The 17,924-nt window shown below is 42.8% G+C and overlaps 1 protein-coding gene across 1 annotated transcript in view; it reads right to left on the bottom strand.

Moving 5' to 3' along the window:
• LHCGR (luteinizing hormone/choriogonadotropin receptor) overlaps nucleotides 1–17,924 on the bottom strand; it is a 54,459-nt gene that overhangs the window by 26,410 nt on the left and 10,125 nt on the right. The window contains 5 exon segments of the mRNA XM_036069221.2: nucleotides 1,209–1,286; nucleotides 1,375–1,449; nucleotides 3,674–3,748; nucleotides 6,651–6,725; nucleotides 9,079–9,150. Of these exon segments, the coding sequence (XP_035925114.2) occupies nucleotides 1,209–1,286; nucleotides 1,375–1,449; nucleotides 3,674–3,748; nucleotides 6,651–6,725; nucleotides 9,079–9,150 (375 nt within the window).

Here is a 17,924-nt window from a genome sequence, read left to right as displayed (position 1 = left end):
GTCTGCATGAGCTACAGCTTTGTAATGTGACAATTAAATGTGTGGAATTATACCTACACAAAGTAAAAAGTACTATTCAAATGCAATGTACATTGATACCAATATTTAAAATCCATGTTATGAAAGAGAGTCCTCTGAGATGGTCTCTTCTCTTGCTTCACAACTATCTCCTCATTTTGGGGTCATCCAATGTGTGCTCTCTCTTTCTTTAAGGGCAAGCTCATTTATTGATTCATTACAACTCTGCCATGGGCTGTAACCAAAGTAGAAAGAGTGAGGGATATGGATGTGGGGAAAAGAATTAAGTATGGGTCATTGGACTTTGGATACAAGTGAGACATGGTGCCCAGAACGCTCCTTCTGAATGGTGGGGCAAAGGCAGGTGCTCCATGTGCAGATGGTAGGGACCCCAGAGGGAAGGAAGTCAGGCAGATGAATGGTGAAGAGAGTAGGTTGGGTTATCTTAGTACAGTTCCCTGTGAACTTTATGTGCATGTGAATCACTTGGGAACTTGTAGATTCTGAGTCAGTAGTTCTGAGTCCTGAGAGTCTGCATGTCTAACCAGCTCTTAGAAGATACAGTAGTTGCTGGTCCATGGACCATACTTTGAATAGCATGGCCTTAGGAAAGAGCATAAAAGGGGTAGGGCCTATGAGCCTGGTAACCTGATGAGTGATTGTCAAATAAAAAGACACTATTTTCAAGTATTAAGGGATGTAGGGAATGGGCATAGATGGTGCTCTTCAGAAGCAAAGTAAAAAATCAGAGAGAGTAAAGCGAGTGAATGCAGGCTCTATCGATCAACTATCCTACCTACTTGGAGAATATCGTTTCAAACTTCTCATTTGAAACTTGAAATTTCTCTGCTCTTTGAACCAGGGCAGCCATTTCCTTCCTGGCTCTCTCTTCCCAGCTTCAAAGCATTCCACTGATGCAGTGAACAATTTCATCAGTTGGAAATTTGGTCACTGTCAATCCTCAGGGCCCGTCTGATTAATTTTAAACTGAATGGGTCAGTTGGTGGTTGTGTGAACACATGACACAGCTGCAATCCCGCACAACTGCTCTCACTCTAGCATTTTAGGTCATAAAGAATGTTACCAGTGAATGAAGAACGTGGTAAAAGATGAGAAAGAGCTCACCTCAAGCTAGAAGCAAGAATAGCAGGAGCCTGAATGGCAGAACATGAATCTGGGATTTTACTCACAGTGTTATGGATTCGTTATTCATCCCTTGAAAAGCATTTTCTGGTATGGTGGTTATGTGTAAGTTATCACAAATTTCCCTGGAGGAATAAAATGAGAAATATTTACTTTCCAAATTTTAGCTGCAAATAGGAAACTGTTATGCATAGCAATCAGCTTGGTACTTACAGAATGAAATTAAATTCAGAGGAGAAGATCTTTGTAACATCTGGAAGCTTTCGGATGCCTGTGTTACAGATGCTCCTGTGATTTGGGGTAGGGTGGGGGATGTGGGCAGGGAGTGAGTAAAAGTGATTGTTATTAAGGCATAAAGATAAACACAGTAGAGAGGCACTTTGCAAAGACTATCTTCACATTAAAAAATATACAGAGTTTGGCTTTTTTGGTAGCACTTTTAGCTGTTGAAGATTGTCAGAATTTTAAAGCCCCTAACGCTATGGAAGAAGTTGCTCTAAAGGTGCCTGTTTAAAGATCTAGGGGCCGGGACTAAACTTTCAGGTCTTTTTCATTTATATTTATGTTTCCAGCCTGTCTTTTCCTATTGTATCAATTGCGTTTTTTCTGTTGTATTCTATCCTATTCCTTTTTAGTAATTTGCTCTTGGTAGTTCTAGATGGCATCCCTCTACTTTGGAATAGGTTTCAACTCAAACACTTTAGGAATATTAATCTCCATATGAGAAATCCATATCCCTCATTATTATTATTATTTTTAAAGATTTTATTTATATATTTGACAGACAGAGACACGGCTAGAGAGGGAACACAAGCAGGGGGAGTGGGAGAGGGAAAAGCAGGCTCTCCCAGGACCCTGGGACCATGACCTGAGCCGAAGGCAGACACTTAACGACTGAGCCACCCAGGCGCCCCCATATCCCTCATTATTAAAAATCTTTCTTTCTTTAGCTACCTTGTGGTTCAGGAAGTTCTTCCTTATAACTTACTGAAATCATTGAACATGCTTTTCCTTATTGGAGCTACTCAGGTCTCTTCTTCCTCCCACCTTTTATTTAAGCTTCAAAGAAGAGAGAAGCTTCAGTGATAGGTTAAATTGAAAGATATTTTATTACACAAGAATGGGACTCCTTTAGAGGAGTCCAGGCATCCAGATTTCCCCTAGCCAAGTTTTAAATTCACCTATGCAGGGCTGCAGAAACTGACATGAACTTCCTCACACTCTGGTGACAACAGAAGGAAGCCAGGTTTCTCCCCTGGCTCTGATGCTCCTTCTTACCTGTAACCCCAGATCGCACTGAATCCTTGCCCTCTCTGTGGCTGGTGATGGCATTGTAACTTTGACAGCAAAGTGTACTGGGGTTGGGGGACGATCACTTGTTTGGGGGGTGAAAATGCTATTTAACAGAGACAATGATTCTTAGGTAACAGGGACTATAATAGTCAAATTTGGTTCTGGGATTTTCTTATGTTTTTCTTTTTTTTTTTTATATTTTTCAAAAGTGGTTGACACTACAGATGCTTATGCTTATGTCCTACACAGCCCCGGAGGCCTGGAAAAGCAGAACACCTGGGCTAGGAGGCGTTCGGTGTTAGAGCTGCCGAAGGAGCTATGCTTGGGCCAGCGGCAGCTGCTGCAGGAGGCCCCGGGGCAGGCTGTACGGATGACACCGAGCACCACGCCCAGACAGATGTCCTCCCGTCCCTCTCCATTTTTTTTTGAAGTGGTGGGGTTTGTGGACTTCCACCCTCTGGAGATTTTATGAAATTTAACTTATCAGGAAGAAGAGAGGATGTCTGTGTTAGAGGGATTTAAATTTTTCTGTGTGAATAAGTGACTCCTTGACCTGTGAGAAGATCCATAGTGATCAGTTTATAGATTGTCTCAAGTTTCAGGAATTTTGGTTTTGCTGGCAAGGCAATGAATCTGCTGGGTTACCATGGGTACTCGACTTAAAATTCTAACTAGTAGACTTAGTGAGATCTAATGGGAAATAGAAAACAATGATTTAGTTTATATGGCCCAGTGCCTACTTCAAGGCAATACTTAAAAAGTTTTCACTTAGTGCATAAAGGAGCAAATGAGATGAAGGAATCAGGAATTCTTAACCGGGGATGGGTGTTGAATCAGAGTTGCCTCTCCTGCTCTCACCTGGCTCTGTCTGTATCACCACCTCACCTCAGAGATTCCGATTTACCCTTTTTCAAGTGTCATGACCCCCCTCTCCCCATTCCCACTGTCAGTTTTGAAAATCCTTGCAAAGGGGGTGATATTCTTCTCATGTGCTTTCTAGAGAATGAAAGTGTTGGGAGCCAGTTACACAGATTCTGAAAGCACCCAGCCTGGTGTCTGACAAGAAATGCTGATTAAATTTTAATCAGACTGCTGAAGACAGATGTGCAAATAATGCTAAATATATAGTTAAAAAATTCTTCCCAACATTTTAATTGTTTTGATTTTCATCAGATACCCAAATTCCCTCCTCAGTTGCTCAAAAAGGAAAAATCCTCACAGGTATTTTAACCGGGGGAGATTTCTAAATGCTCCAGGCTCGATGTACACCAGGTTTTTGGTGTTCTGGATCAGTCTGTAAAGAGAGAAGGAGCAGTTTTAGAAATGTGTATTGTTTGGAATGTACAAGACCATCGTTACCAGAGGATGCTGGCTGAAAATGGCATCAACAAAAATCAAGAGACTTCATATGCTGGAGGGCAGCTCCTAGGAGCCTGGGGATAAAAACTGCATGGTGAGAGCCAGTTGGCTCTTGCCAGAAAGCTCTGCTCTCAACCTCTTGCTGAGGAAGGTATAAACATCATAGCTGGGAGTCTGTTGCATCCCACTCGGTGAGGCAGCACCAACTTCCAGGACTCCCGGCTCTCACCACGGAGCCTACACACTGGGGGTGATGGGAGATTCCGCTCCCAGGTCAGATGAGCAAATTGGCTACTCTCCCTTATAGGCAAACTGGTCTTCTTCATACTCGGCTGGCAGCCACACTGACCAATGATCCAGACAGGCACTCAGTCTTTGGATCAATCCGGGGGCTTGGATTTGGGGGGATTTTATGCCCATTGTTATAGATAATTTGTTGTGTGACGATGCACAGCCTCCTAACTTCCCTGAGCTAGTGTGACCTTCTATAATTTTGGAATAATAATATGCACTCTTCCTACCTCATAGGTTGGTATGTAGTGAGTAATAGAATAGGTGGAGATCATGTCGGAGGCAGGGCTCTGTATAGTATAAAAGTACAGCTATGACTCCACAGTGGTATGATTGCCCTTCTCCCTACTTCTCCAGGGACTTTGACCCTTTGAGAAGTAGCCACAGTTGCCTGTCTACTTTGGATTCAATAAAAGGCCAGCAAATGCCTTTGACTCTCTTACCCCATGCCACAGCCACCTGAAGAAATGATAGTTACTCTTGTTCTATAGAGAAAATATAATGTATTGGTAAGTTGGAGGGGCTCTGCAGTCAGTTTGGTTTTACTAATTGTATGACCTTGGATACATCATTTAAAGCTCTGTTTCTTCACAGGGTAGTTTTTGAGAAGTAAATGTGTGTTTCTGGCTCACAGTAAGGCTTCAACTGGTGTTAACAATTATTATTATAGTTGATGAAACCAGGATGTTAAATAATTTGTCTCTAGTCACACAGCTGAGAAGTAGCCCCACTTGGAAGTGAACTCAATTTTTTGGACTCTGAGTCTAGTGTTTTTTCCCCCTTACTATAGTTACCCACCATTTGTGCCTATTTCCATCTTTTATGTTCTTTTGATTCTTTAGAGGTGAGTGATGTTTTGTTGTAATTATTTTTACAACAACTTAGTCAAGCAGTCATGGGCCATATAAGGCATTATGTAGGTAGGTGGAAGGAACTTTTAAAGATCTTTTGGGGTCTGACCTTAAACTACTCATCCATACATTCCCTCACTCAACAAACGTTTATTAGGCACCTACATGTGCCAGGCGTTGTTCTAGGTACTGGGGTTACAGCTGTGAACAAAGAGAGCCTGTAAGGAGCTAACATCCTAGTGTCAGGCCTTCCTTTGGAAAAGTCCATAAACTTCCCTTAGAGCATTTTATTTTTCTTTCTGTTGCATCATGAGCACTGTATCTTAAGCTGTTCTGGTGGTTCTCAGTATAAGCTGTGCTTCATCATCACTTGGGCAGATTTCTAGGTCTGGGATAGTACTGTCATCTGTAATGGTGATGACCTCCTCTCCCCTCCACTCCCCCCCCCCCAATTCTACTTCATAGCCAAGTCCAGACTATAAATCTGCATTTGAATACCCATTATTTTGGATTTCCCCATAATTGGTTGGTGAGGTAGTCTCACCTCCCTGAGTGTACTGTCATCTTCTGGGGAAGATTTATATTTTACCTCCTCTGTATTCCAGCAGCACTTGACCCTTGGTTGGACATGTGGCGGGTACTCACATACTTATCAATCAGTTATTCTCTTTAGATAATTGCTAATTGGACCATTCATAGGGAGGCCTTGTGGTGTGGTGGGAAATGCACAGCTTTGAAGAAAAGAGAGGCGGGGGTGGAAACTCAGCCCTGCCATTGTCTACGGTGCCACACTGGTCCAGTTACTGACCTCTCTGAGCCTCCCTTCCTTTCCTTGGACAAAAGGGAGAACTACTCCACTTTGCAGGGAAGCTGTGAGGATTAACACAACCTCGAGGTAATAAATGCCAGATACAAGTGCTCAGAAAATGTTTGTTGCTAATATCCTTCCCTTTCCCTTAACTTTCAAAACTCCCATGCAGGTGACATTTTTAGAAGCTCAGGTTTGAACCAAATAAGGCAGCAGTAAGAAGACTGGTTTGGGGGTCACACGACCCAATTCCTAGCCTCAGCTCTAGCACTGACTTGCTGTGTGTCGTCACGCAAGTCAGTTAATCTCTTTGGGTCAGAGGTTCATCATCTGAAAACTGAATCAAGCCAGTCTTCACCCCTCTTTTTTGTATATTGGAGGAAAATAATAATTTGGAAGGGACTGTTTTTAAGAATCAATTCTAAACCATCACAATAACAATGACAAACCACATACACATGTCCAGCACAGGGTTTTACATGGTAGATTTCCAAGAATCATTTACTAAATAAATGAACAGTCCTCAATGAACTAATTCATGATCTCTAAGCTCCCTTTCAAATTTCCCCACTATCCCAGGGACTTCATTCCCTCTCTTCCATAAGGTAAGAGCTACTTGGCAGGACTCCACAATGTCAATTTTAATTTCCAACTTTGTGTTGTGATGTTTCAGAGTTTATACAGCTCCCAGGGAGAAGCAGTTGTCACCATGGCAACCCTCAGGCCACTGCAGTGAGAGAAATTAGTGCCTGCCCAGACCTAGTAATTGCTGTAGTCTTTTCCTCTTGGATTCCTAGCAGCGGCTGCTTGAATACAAATACTGAGTGGGCTCCAGCCAGCAAGGGTAATAGTGTACAGCAATAAACTATCTGTTAGCTGATGCTTACATTTCAGACAAATTGAGGAGGTTGTCAAAGGCATTAGCTTCTACCTTTTCCAGAGAATCACTCTGAGAGATTTCTCTAGGGGAGAGAGAGAGAGAAAAAAAGAAGAAACATGAAAGAAATGACCATGCATGCATCATAATAAGCTGTGTGTGTGACCCAACAACTGGGGGCTCTAGTGTGTCCTTTTAAAAAAGAACAGTGATGTCTCACATTGTCCTCACATCATAAAGTGCCACCATCTCCCTTTAGGAGCATTGATGGGCGTCTATAACCCAGGTGCAGTTGAAATGCAGGTTTCAGTAACCCCTGTTTATGTGACAGGTTTTTTTCTTGTGACTCAGAGTCACAGATTGTTAGAAGTGGACAGGTCTTTTGAGAAAATCTAGTGAGATCAGCTTTGGAAATTGAGAGTCTCCAGAGGACAGTCAAAAAGTGCTTTTGGGAAGGCTCAGGACCAGGATCCAGATGTCTGAATTCCCAACTCCATCACTCTAGTGAGGTTTTAATGTGGGTTGCTTTCATTGTTTCATAACTCTTTCTCCTTTTCCCAAAATCCTGTTCTGAGGCAATTGCAAGGTTCCTGCACATAGTGTCCTTTTTGGGTTGTAACTGTCTATTTATTTGACCATTTTTCTCTTTTAGCAAATTGAGGACAAGGAGTATATCCTGTTCACTTCTGAATCTGTGGTGACTTCATATTGCCTGGTGCATAGAGTATGAATGAATGAATGGATTAATGAATGGAGTTTTTTTTTTTTAAAGATTTTATGTATTTATTTATTTTAGAGAGAGAGAGAGAGAGAGAGTGAACGGGGGGAAGGGCAGAGGGAGACGCAGAGAATCCCAAGCAGACTCCATGCCAAGCGTAGAGCCCGACGCAAGGCTTGATCTCACGACCCCGAGATCTCAACCTGAGCTGAAACCAAGAGTCGGATGCCCAACCAGCTGAGCCACCCAGGCACCCGTGAATGGATTTTTTAAAAAGACACAAACATAAAGGAACCAGCTTTGTCATATACCATCCCAGGCACGCAAGTAATGTCAATGTTACCCTAAAATCCCAACATAAGCTACCATTTGCTACCAGCTGAGAAAAAAGTCTCAAATTCACAAACTGTACATTTGAGTGTTTCTAAGGTTAACATTCACTGAAGCCTTCAGACTTGAGAGCTTTAGCCCACAGAAAGGCTGAGCCTAAGGCAGTTAATGTCTTTTATGAACAACACAGTAATGGATTGTTCCTGGACTGATTCATTTTATTCGTACCTAATGGTTTGTTTCTTTAGCTGTGGCTACTTTTCTCATGAGGAAGTGTAATGCATTAAAAGTTATCAAAACTCAACATTTAAACTTGAGAGAAGAATAAGGGTTAGATTCAAGGAAACTGACATTTCTGTAATTCTTGGGGATTATTTTTAATATTCTCATTGCTAATACCCTAAAGAATAGTCAGAGGCTCCCCAAGGAGTTAGGATTGATGATGCAGCATCTTTAAAGATGTAAATTGGCTTCAAAAGCCCCATGGATTGTTAAGATCAGAGATGCTTTCTAGGAACTAAATGACCTTTGAGGTCCTTTCACACAGACTAACATTAAGGAGGATGCTGGAATACTGGGCTCCTGAGAAAGTTCTCTCTCATGCATGGTGTCTTATGCCCTGGAGGCTGAGACCCTGGGAGAACGGATTGAAGTTACATCTGACACAAATGTGAGATCACGCTGTATTATCGGGTTGCTTTGCACTTTTGATAAAGGCCTTTTATCAATACAGCTATAAATACTGTGTGTCATACACTTATTATATTTTAGATATAAAGATTATCTTCTGATGCACAATAAACCTCCAACACATTTTCTTCTGTGTGGGTGTTATCTAAAAATGTGACACAAGGGAATAACTGCTCTAGCAGAAGGAGAATTTTTGTGATTGGAATCTATTTTCTTTTCTACTTGAGAAGTTTATCATCACTTATCAAAATGCATTCAGTTCACTGAAGCAAGGTTAATTATCCAGAATTTAATGACTCTTGAAAATCATACTTTTCTTCAAAGGTCCCTAGATATTATTTGTATTATAAAGATAAAAATACTGGGGTTTCTTTAACACAGTTTCTCTCCTAGAAACATTATCCCTTTTCTTTTTTTTTTTTTTTTAAAGATTTTATTTATTTATTTGAGAGAGAGAATGAGAGACAGAGAGCATGAGAGGGAGGAGGGTCAGAGGGAGAAGCAGACTCCCTGCCGAGCAGGGAGCCCGATGCGGGACTCGATCCTGGGACTCCAGGATCATGACCTGAGCTGAAGGCAGTCGCTTAACCAACTGAGCCACCCAGGCGCCCAACATTATCCCTTTTCAACTATGTTTTCCCTTACAAAAATTTTATTATTCCAATTATGAATGTCTTTTGGTATGCAGTATCTTACTTACATTTTTATGACCTCATTAAGTCCTCTGAAAGCTTGAGATGGGATTAGTTTGATAGGGAGATAGGTGAGTGACCTAGAAAAGAAGAGAGGAAGAGTTTAATATTTAAGACTGGGTACCTTTTAAGTTCATGAATAAAATGTGTGTGCACGCGCGCAAATGTGTGTGAATACAGAATTCCAACGACTGAATTCAGGTGGAGAATTCTAACTTACACCAATAACGAGATGTGCCATGACTCACGCTTGGTCTTTATCAAAGAGTATGTTATTTTTTAAGTAAGCTCCCAAACTTTGGGCTCAGACACACCTGGGTTCAAATCCCTGCTCTCTCACTACCTGGTCAGGTGATCCTGAGGATGGTATGTAGGCCCTCTACTTCAGTTTCTTCATCTATAAAATTGGAATAATAATTCCTGCTTCACAGGGTTGTTATGATGACTAATCAAGATAAGCCATGTAAAGAACAGGGCTTGGCACCAAGTCAGTAGTTGATAAGTAGTTCTAGAGTGGCCGCATAGGCCTGGTTGGGAAGAGGGAAAAGAAACTGTCTTGGGTAAAGTGGGGAAGTGACTGGTGGAAATACAGTTGGAAACCAGGCAGGCAGGAGAAGGGAAGATTCACTAGGAACATGTTCCTATTTTGAGATATACCATCTTCCCCAGACAGTTGATTTCAGTCTCCTCCCAACCAGACCAGATGGCTGCTATGATAGCTCAATTACATGGGCATCTCATGCCATTTTGGGGGAATATCTATAGAACATTTCCTTCAGGCACTCACCTATATTCAGAGGAACAATCTAAGTGTTCTTGAATTGAGATAAAAGTTATCCATTACGTAAAAGTTGAGAAAAGAGCAATTATTCAGCAATAGCAAAAGCAGAACAGGGTGATGTACACCTGCTAAAGGAAAATGGGCTTAAGATAACTCAGAAGAAAGCATCTGCAAAGCAGGGATGAATGTTCAACCAACATTTATCAAGCATCTACAGTGGTTCAGGGTTTTGGACCAAATACTGGCAGAGAGGAGGGGAGTGGATGAGGACATTTCAGGTGGGAAGTGAGTATCAGAAATTTGAGAGTAGAGGTGGGAGATGCTGCCTTGCTTTTCACGTGTCTACAAAGCAGACTGTCTTGGTTGCCAGGAAAGAACACCTTTGGCATCAGGAGTGTATTTGAATCAGGGAGATGTCTTACGGTCTCAGAAGGGACTTGCTACTGGTGTAAGGTGCTATGTGAGTTGTGCACTCCCGCCTGTAACCTTATTTTATCCACTCAACGATGGTGTGAGGTGGGTATTTCCCTTTGATAGCAAAAGAACTAGATCACAAAGAGATTCAGTATCCTGAACAAAGTAACATGACCAAGCAGACTGAGCCCAAATAGTCTTCCTATGGTTTGATATTGGGCCAAAGTATGTGATTTTTAACCCAGTCTCTTTCTCCCCCCACCCCAAACTTTATTGAGGAATAATGACAAATATAATTGTGTCTACTTATTTTTTTAAGATATTTATTTATTTATTTATTTGTCAGAGAGACAGAGAAAGAGAGAGCGTGCGCACATGCACAAGCAGGAGGAACGGCAGGCAGAGGGAGAAGCAGGCTCCCTGCTGAGCAGAGAGCCCGACGTGGGACTCGATCCCAGGACCCTGGGATCATGACCTGAGCCAAAGGCAGACGCTTAACCAACTGAGCCACCCAGGCGTCCCATAATTGTATATACTTAAAAGTGTATAGTGTGGTGATTTGATATACACATACATTGTGGAATCATTACAAAGATTAAGAAAATTAACACATCTGTCACCTCACATAGTTAACTCTTTTTTGGGGGAGGGTGAGAACATTTAAAATCTACTCTCATTGGATCATCAGAAGATAGTCTTATAACTCAAAGTTTGTGCCCTTTGATCTATAGCTCCTCATATCCCCCTCCCCGCAGCCCCTGGCACCCATGATTCTCTTCTCCGTTTGTAGGAAATTGGCTGTTTTTTTTTTTTTTTTTCTTTTAGATTCCACATGTAAGTGATACCATATAGTATTTATCTTTTTCTGTCTGGCTTATTTCACTTGGCATAATGCCCTCCAGATGCATCTATGCTATCACAAATGGCAGGATTTCCTTCTTTTTTTATGGCTGAAAAATATTCCTCTGTGTGTGTGTGTGTGTGTGTGTGTGTGTGTGTGTGTAATTACCACATTTTTAAAATCCATTCATCAGTTGAAGGACCCTTCGGTTGTTTCTATATCTTGGCTGTTTTGAATACTACTGGAGTGAACATGGGTTGCAGATAGCTCTTAGAGATAGTGATTTCATTTCCTGCTGGTCTGTACAGGTAACCCACTCTCTGTCAGTGAGCAAGGTGGAGAGACAGGCACTATAATCTTGTTTCTCTTGAGAAGAGAAATGCTGCACTCTCGCAATTTCTCCTGCAGAGCAGCTTACCAACAGTTCTTCTCCAGGGTCTAATGCAAAGAAATTTCATTTCAGAGAAATGCTTTTACTCAACAGTCTCTTAGAGATGGTACAACCTAGAGGAAGTAATCCAAACTTGGTCCTCTGATTTTATTCCTGAAGACAGTCCCACCAAGCGCATTGTTCAATACCCAAACTTATTTAACAGGGCATCCAAGAAGAACAGGGACAGTGGGGGGAGAAATCTTCTTATGATGGCACATTTGCTTCCTATATTTCTTCTGGAATCATGTCCTTTTGGCTTACTGATTAAAAACACAGTTTTATTGCTCTCTGCACTGCCAAGTCAATAAATTTCCAGAAGAGAAAGCTGTATTCTACTGTACCCCATGCAACATCAATAAAACGGACAGCCAAATTCTGATTCCAGAATCTTTATTGCTGGGGATAATGCAGTACAGAACATATTTTGGAGAGTGTTTACATAAAAGCTTAAAACGAACCCTTCAGAGCTGTTTATTCATGCAAATGGAACCCAGAAACTGGAGCCTCTCAGCAAGCAGCCTCCTCCTCCAAAAGCGAGCATAGTGTGGCTCCCAGGAGAGCAGTTTGGCTCAGGTTTGACCAGGGAGGTTGCCTGAGCTTTTGATTGATGTAGGGATGAGGGATGAGGAGCAAAGGTTGGACAGAAGTGAGAGAAGCTGTAGATCATGCCCTGGCTGTCCCCAGTGACTACAGAACAACCCTAGTGCAAGATGAAATTTTGCAGCTGATGTTGATGCTGCAGATCAGGAAAGGCAGGAGTAATGAGAATAAAAATAAAGTTCTTACCATAAAGGAGCCACTGAGCAAATAGCAGGTAGCTTTGTGGATGTGGCTGGGGCAAGGACGAGGCCTGGGGGCCAGAGAATGGGGAGACAGGTGGGTGAGGCAGGTGTACCAAGCTTTTGCCACTAGATGTATTCTCATGAAGTGAGGCGCAGAATGTGGTTCTATGAATCCAAAGCTGTTTTTCCCACTGACTTATATTTTTATTTTAGAGATGTCATGCCTTCTATCCTGATTCATCTTCAATTGGCAGCAGTTTCTAAGCAGATTTGCCAATAACCATTTGAACGTACTCCCTTTGAAGGTGCTCCCTACTCTGATGGGTGCTTTTATGAGGCCAGAAATTTTTAGCAACGTGAACAACTGTCTCCAAATCCACCCTGCGATTCTACTCCTGTATACATCCCAGAGAAATTCTGACATGGTTACTTAAGGGAAACTGTGTAAGGATTTTCTTCAAGGCATTGTGGCAGCAGGGGGGTTGGATGCAAACTGAGTGTCCATTACTGAGTGGGAGATTGGTAGCGTGGACAGTACATACCTAACTAATAGGTCAGCAGCTAGAAGCAAGAGTCTAAAGGCACACAGAGCAGCCTGTGTGGATCTTAGAGTCATGGTACCGAGAGCAACAAGTAAGAAATTGAAGATATAAAATCCTACTTGCAGAATTAAAATATATGCACACAAAACATTAAATATTTTAATGAAAACACCTAAGTACATATTAGGATGGTTGCCTATGGCAAGTTGAAAGGAAGTGAGAGAAGGGGATAAAATGAATAACTAAAAGCAGAGCGACTTTGAATGGACCAGCGATGATGTTGGTTGCATGAAGAAGTGTGATCGACCTAGCCCTCTGTATCTGAGAGACAAGAAAAAGAAAGTTTTGTTTTGATGTATTGAGTCCTCCCCTGCTTTCCTTCCCTCCCTCCTTCCTTCTTTTCTGGTTTTGAAATTAGGCCTATGTGTATTCCAAGAATTGTGTGAACTTGAGGAACTCCCGTGGAAAAGCCTAGCAATATCATTTGCTACAAAGCAGCAGCCGAGGAGAACTGGGGACAAAAGATCAAGGGCAAGGACGGTTCAGCGGCTCCGCTGTCCAGGGTCAAAAAAGGAATGAAAGCTATGCATAAAGCAAAGACAAATAAAAGAGGGACAGAGCCTTTTCTGTCTCAGACGAGAGTGTGACAGTCCCAAACCATGCAGCTCAGGTGGTGGTAAAGAGCCAGGCCACTGGGCAAACGTGAGGTTGAGCTTGCAGGGTGGAAAGTTCTCTCTGCCTCCTAAATAGTGAGATGGTTAAGGAAGTCCATGGGGGGGGGATGCTCCAACTACTTATTTTTATTACATTTCACAGCTCTTTTCTTTTCCTTTCCCCTCCCTTGCCCTCCCCCCTCTTTCTCTCTCTTCCTCCCTCCCTCCCTCCTTCTTCTTTTCTTTTTTCCTTTTCTTTTCTCTTCTCTTTTCTTTTCCTTTCCCCTCCCTCCCCCCTTTCTCTCTCTCCCTTCCTTCCTTCCTTCCTCCTTTTCTTTTCTTTTCTTTTCTCTTTTCTCTTTGAAAAGAAGAGACCTTTTCCCATATGACATTTTGTTTTTAAATGAATGGATGATACAACACGGGTGACAGCTGGATTATGGCCAAATCCCACTTTGCCCAAGTGCCTGTGCCACAGATGTTGAAACAAAAACAGGATGACAGAGTCTGCCTTATTTTCATCAAGTATGAAAACTCCATTTATTCATGAATCCTGTCTGCAAGTCCCCAGCCTTTCCAGTTATGGGCTAAAGTTGATGTAGAAGCATCCTTTACCCCTTTAGGATTGGAACTAAGCACTCACCCTAGTTCTGGGATCCTGTGATTGGTCGTGACTCAGGTGGAGTCCTGTGTCTTTCTGCATTGTCTACACTAAGCCTAACAATATTTGGAGGGCAGGAGTACACCTGCAGTGTCTTGAATTACATTTGCCTCCCCTGACACCGTGTTGGTGCTTGTTTTTGTCTTGAGTCCTTATCCTGTAGCCTGCCTGGTCTCCCCAGAGTCCACCGAGGAGTGGAGCCCCTTCCATCTTTCTCCTCAGTCACCAGATCCTGATCCCTATATCTCTGCTTCTTAAAAAACATTTCTGACCCGGAACAGTTCCTACTTGCTCTCTGGTTAGGTTCAACCTAGTATCTCTCACTGCTGGGTTCTGACTTTCAAACTGGGCGCCTGGCACAGATAGAGACTCTTTGCTGGGGCTACCCAGTTGGGTTAGCTCCTGTAGAGGATGCTGTGGTGGGCTGCCAAAATCCTCCTTCAGGACTGAGGCACTCATCCCCCCAGAGGCTGGGAGAGGGGGCAGCTGAAGCCCCTAAATAGTTGTTCTCCTGGAATTACCCTCAGCCTAAGATCACCACCTCATCCAAGATCACATCTTCTCTCCTGGGCAGCATGTATCCGATGACTGGTCAATGCAGGGTGAGGGCCTGGCCCCTTTGCCTCAAGGTGGGATAGTCAGAAGGGTGATCCCACCTTCAGAGCTCCTTCCCATCCACTCTTTCACCTGGGCCCCAGACTCACTCCCCTTCCTAGCCAACCCCAATTGTCAAGCCACCAGTGTGTTTTGTGTCAGAACTCAGCACCAGGGGACAATTTACAGATAAGCAACTACCATTTACATAAACTCAGTCACCTTGAAAAGGATGATGCCACATTATCAGGTCCTCCTTAATTGTTCCTAATGTCTCCTGAATACTCAAGAGTGGGGCTTGAACCCCTCTTACTTTTTTCTTTGGAGTTTAAGAACACAGATAACCTTGGAAGGAGCCAGTTTGTCCAGGTCACTGGCTTGTTAACGAACCCTCAAAATAATGTTCGCTGGAGAATTTCAGAGTCAGGAGGGCTGTCCCCCTCCCCCGCCTTAGTGAAATCCAGGATTTAAAAATCCTTTCTCATAAAAACCTATCAATGGGATACATTTGCATTATCAAAGGGTTCTTTGTTCTGCAAAAGGATTCCATGGACGGTTCCTTTAAATGGCAAACTCCCTAGGTGAATGGAAAATACAGTTCCAATTGACACAATCTCTCCTTTTAAAGACAGGTATTGCATGAAGTCAATGACAACTGTAGGTTCCCCACCTCCCCTTGGTCTTTAAGAGCTTGGATTGCATCAGGGTTTCCGGGGCAGGACCACCTACTGAAGTGCATGGGCTGAGCCGGGCCAGAGGAAGAGGAGAGCCAGGGAAAAAGTCCTGCACCAAACGGAGTCCCCAAAGACTGGGTGGAGTCCTACGTATCTTCTCAGAGCCTTTACCTGTCCTTCTGCCCAGCACAGCAGAAATGAAATATTTTTATTCACTTCCTTCTAATTATTTAGAAAAGCCATCTATATTATCGATTTAAGAAACCTACAAACATCCATGCATCTTTCACAATTAGTTTATTGCTAGAGCTATACACCCTGAATTTTTATTTATTTATTTATTTAAAAGATTTTATTTATTTATTTGACAGACAGAGAGAGAGAGATCACAAGTAGGCAGACAGGCAGGCAGAGGGAGAGGGAGAAGCAGGCTCCCTGCTGAGCACAGAGCCCGATGTGGGGCTCGATCCAGGACCCTGGGATCATGACCTGAGCCGAAGGCGGAGGCTTAACCATCTGAGCCACCCAGGCGTCCCCACCCTGAATTTTTAAATGTTACCAAATCAGAGGGAGGAAAAAAGACAGAAATCAGAGATGCTCAAAGCCTTTTTGCCTAACGAACTCATCAAAATGGGAGGGGAAAGCATTACCTTATTTAACAGAATGTTAATGTTTTTGTATTTATTACATAAGACCTTGATCTAAATTCAACAGAGACTTAAGAATGTCTGTGTTCTTTTCAAGGCTGCTCAGTAATTATAATAAACTTGCTTTCATCTTGGAATGAAATAAAAATGGCTTCCCCCTTTCCAAATGATTTTCAATCATTGCGTTTTCAAATGCATTGATCTACTTGGCAACTTCATTACTGGGTATGTCTTCATTTGTTGGCCTCTTTTCTTCCGCATTTACCTACAGGGGGCTGAGATGTCAATGTTACCTGAAATATGAAGTCAGTATAGATGGATACTCAATTTGTTAAGTTTTACATCCGAAAATTTGGAATGCTCCTTAAAAATACACCCAGGTGGTTTTGACTGACCACTCCTTTAAACACTTACTGTATTAGACTCAAGGAATCAGAGGAAAGGGCTGCTTGCAAGTGGTTTGGTCCAACCCCTCCCTTTATAGACGAAGAATCTTCAGCTAGGAAAAGAGAAATGATTTCCCTGAAACCGCGATTCCGTGGCAGATCTGAACTAGAACATAGGTCACTTCGTTCCTGGTCCTGTGCTGTGTCCTTCACTAATCAAAGCACATCAGTGCTGTTCCTTTGGAGGTTTTGTTGATACACTCTGCTACACAATCCTCTGGTTCTTGGGTGAAAACTTAGCGTTCTGACAGAACTGTCAGCTTCTGGAGGCCATGTGCTCACAGTCTTAAACTCCAAAGATGCTGCTCAAGTTCCTGTTCCTCCATGAGCCTACCAGACTGGGTTGTCTCTCTTTCCCGTATCCTCCTCAGCAAGAATGACTACTCAGTTTTTTCCCCGCTGTACTGTTATTTGAGAATTTACCAGTTACCCCGTATGAATGTTTCCTCTGTTCCACTACTGAGCGCCCATTCTCTGGTGGACCCTGCCTTCACAACTGTCTCTTGCTTCCAGCCCCTTTATTCCTTTCCCACTGCCAAATTTCTTGGGCATTCTTTTCTCCACCCCGAATAGTCCTTGACTTGGTTTCCCCTCACCCCACCCTGGGTTTCCCCTAACAGGTCTAGATTAATCTTCCTGATAACTCCCACCGTGATACTATCATACTCAGTTATCTTCTGTACCTCCCCTTGGCCTGCCTACTATCTATGCATGTCTCAGCCTGCAGGCCCTCCAAATAAAGGCTCAAACCTCATTTGCTGGTCCTGTCACCCACAATTCTTCTCACATAACCCATACAATAAACTTTTGCTGCCCAGTCAGGCAGCCACCAGCCACACATGGCCATTGAGCACTTGAAACATGGCTGGTCCGAATCGAGATGCGCTGTAAAGTGTTCCATACATACCAGCTGTCAAAGACTCGGCAAGAAAAAAGGAATATAAAGTATCTCATGAATAACTTTTGTACTGATTACATGTTGAAATGATAATATTTTGTACATGTGGATTAAATGAAATATTTCACTGAAATTGATTTCACCTTTTAAAAGCTTTTTAAATGTGGCTATTAGAAAATGAAGATCCCACACATGATTGACGTTATATATGTATTTTTAAAGATTTTATTTATTTATTTGAGAGAGAGAGAGAATGGGAGAGAGAGAGAGAGAGAGCATGAGGAGGGGAGGGTCTGAGGGAGAAGCAGACTCCCTGCTGAGCAGGGAGCCTGATGTGGGACTCGATCCCGGGACTCCAGGATCATGACCTGAGCCGAAGGCAGACGCTTAACCCACTGAGCCACCCAGGCGCCTGACGTTATATTTTTGCTGGACCGTGCCACCCTGGACAAATCAGCCTATTGTACTTCCTGAACTTGCCTCTCCCT

Source organism: Halichoerus grypus, chromosome 10 (genome assembly GCF_964656455.1).
Source record: "Halichoerus grypus chromosome 10, mHalGry1.hap1.1, whole genome shotgun sequence".
Classification (NCBI taxonomy): Eukaryota; Metazoa; Chordata; class Mammalia; order Carnivora; family Phocidae; genus Halichoerus; species Halichoerus grypus.
The sequence above is the reverse complement of the archived record's forward strand: the minus strand, read 5'-3'. Positions and strand labels throughout refer to the sequence as shown.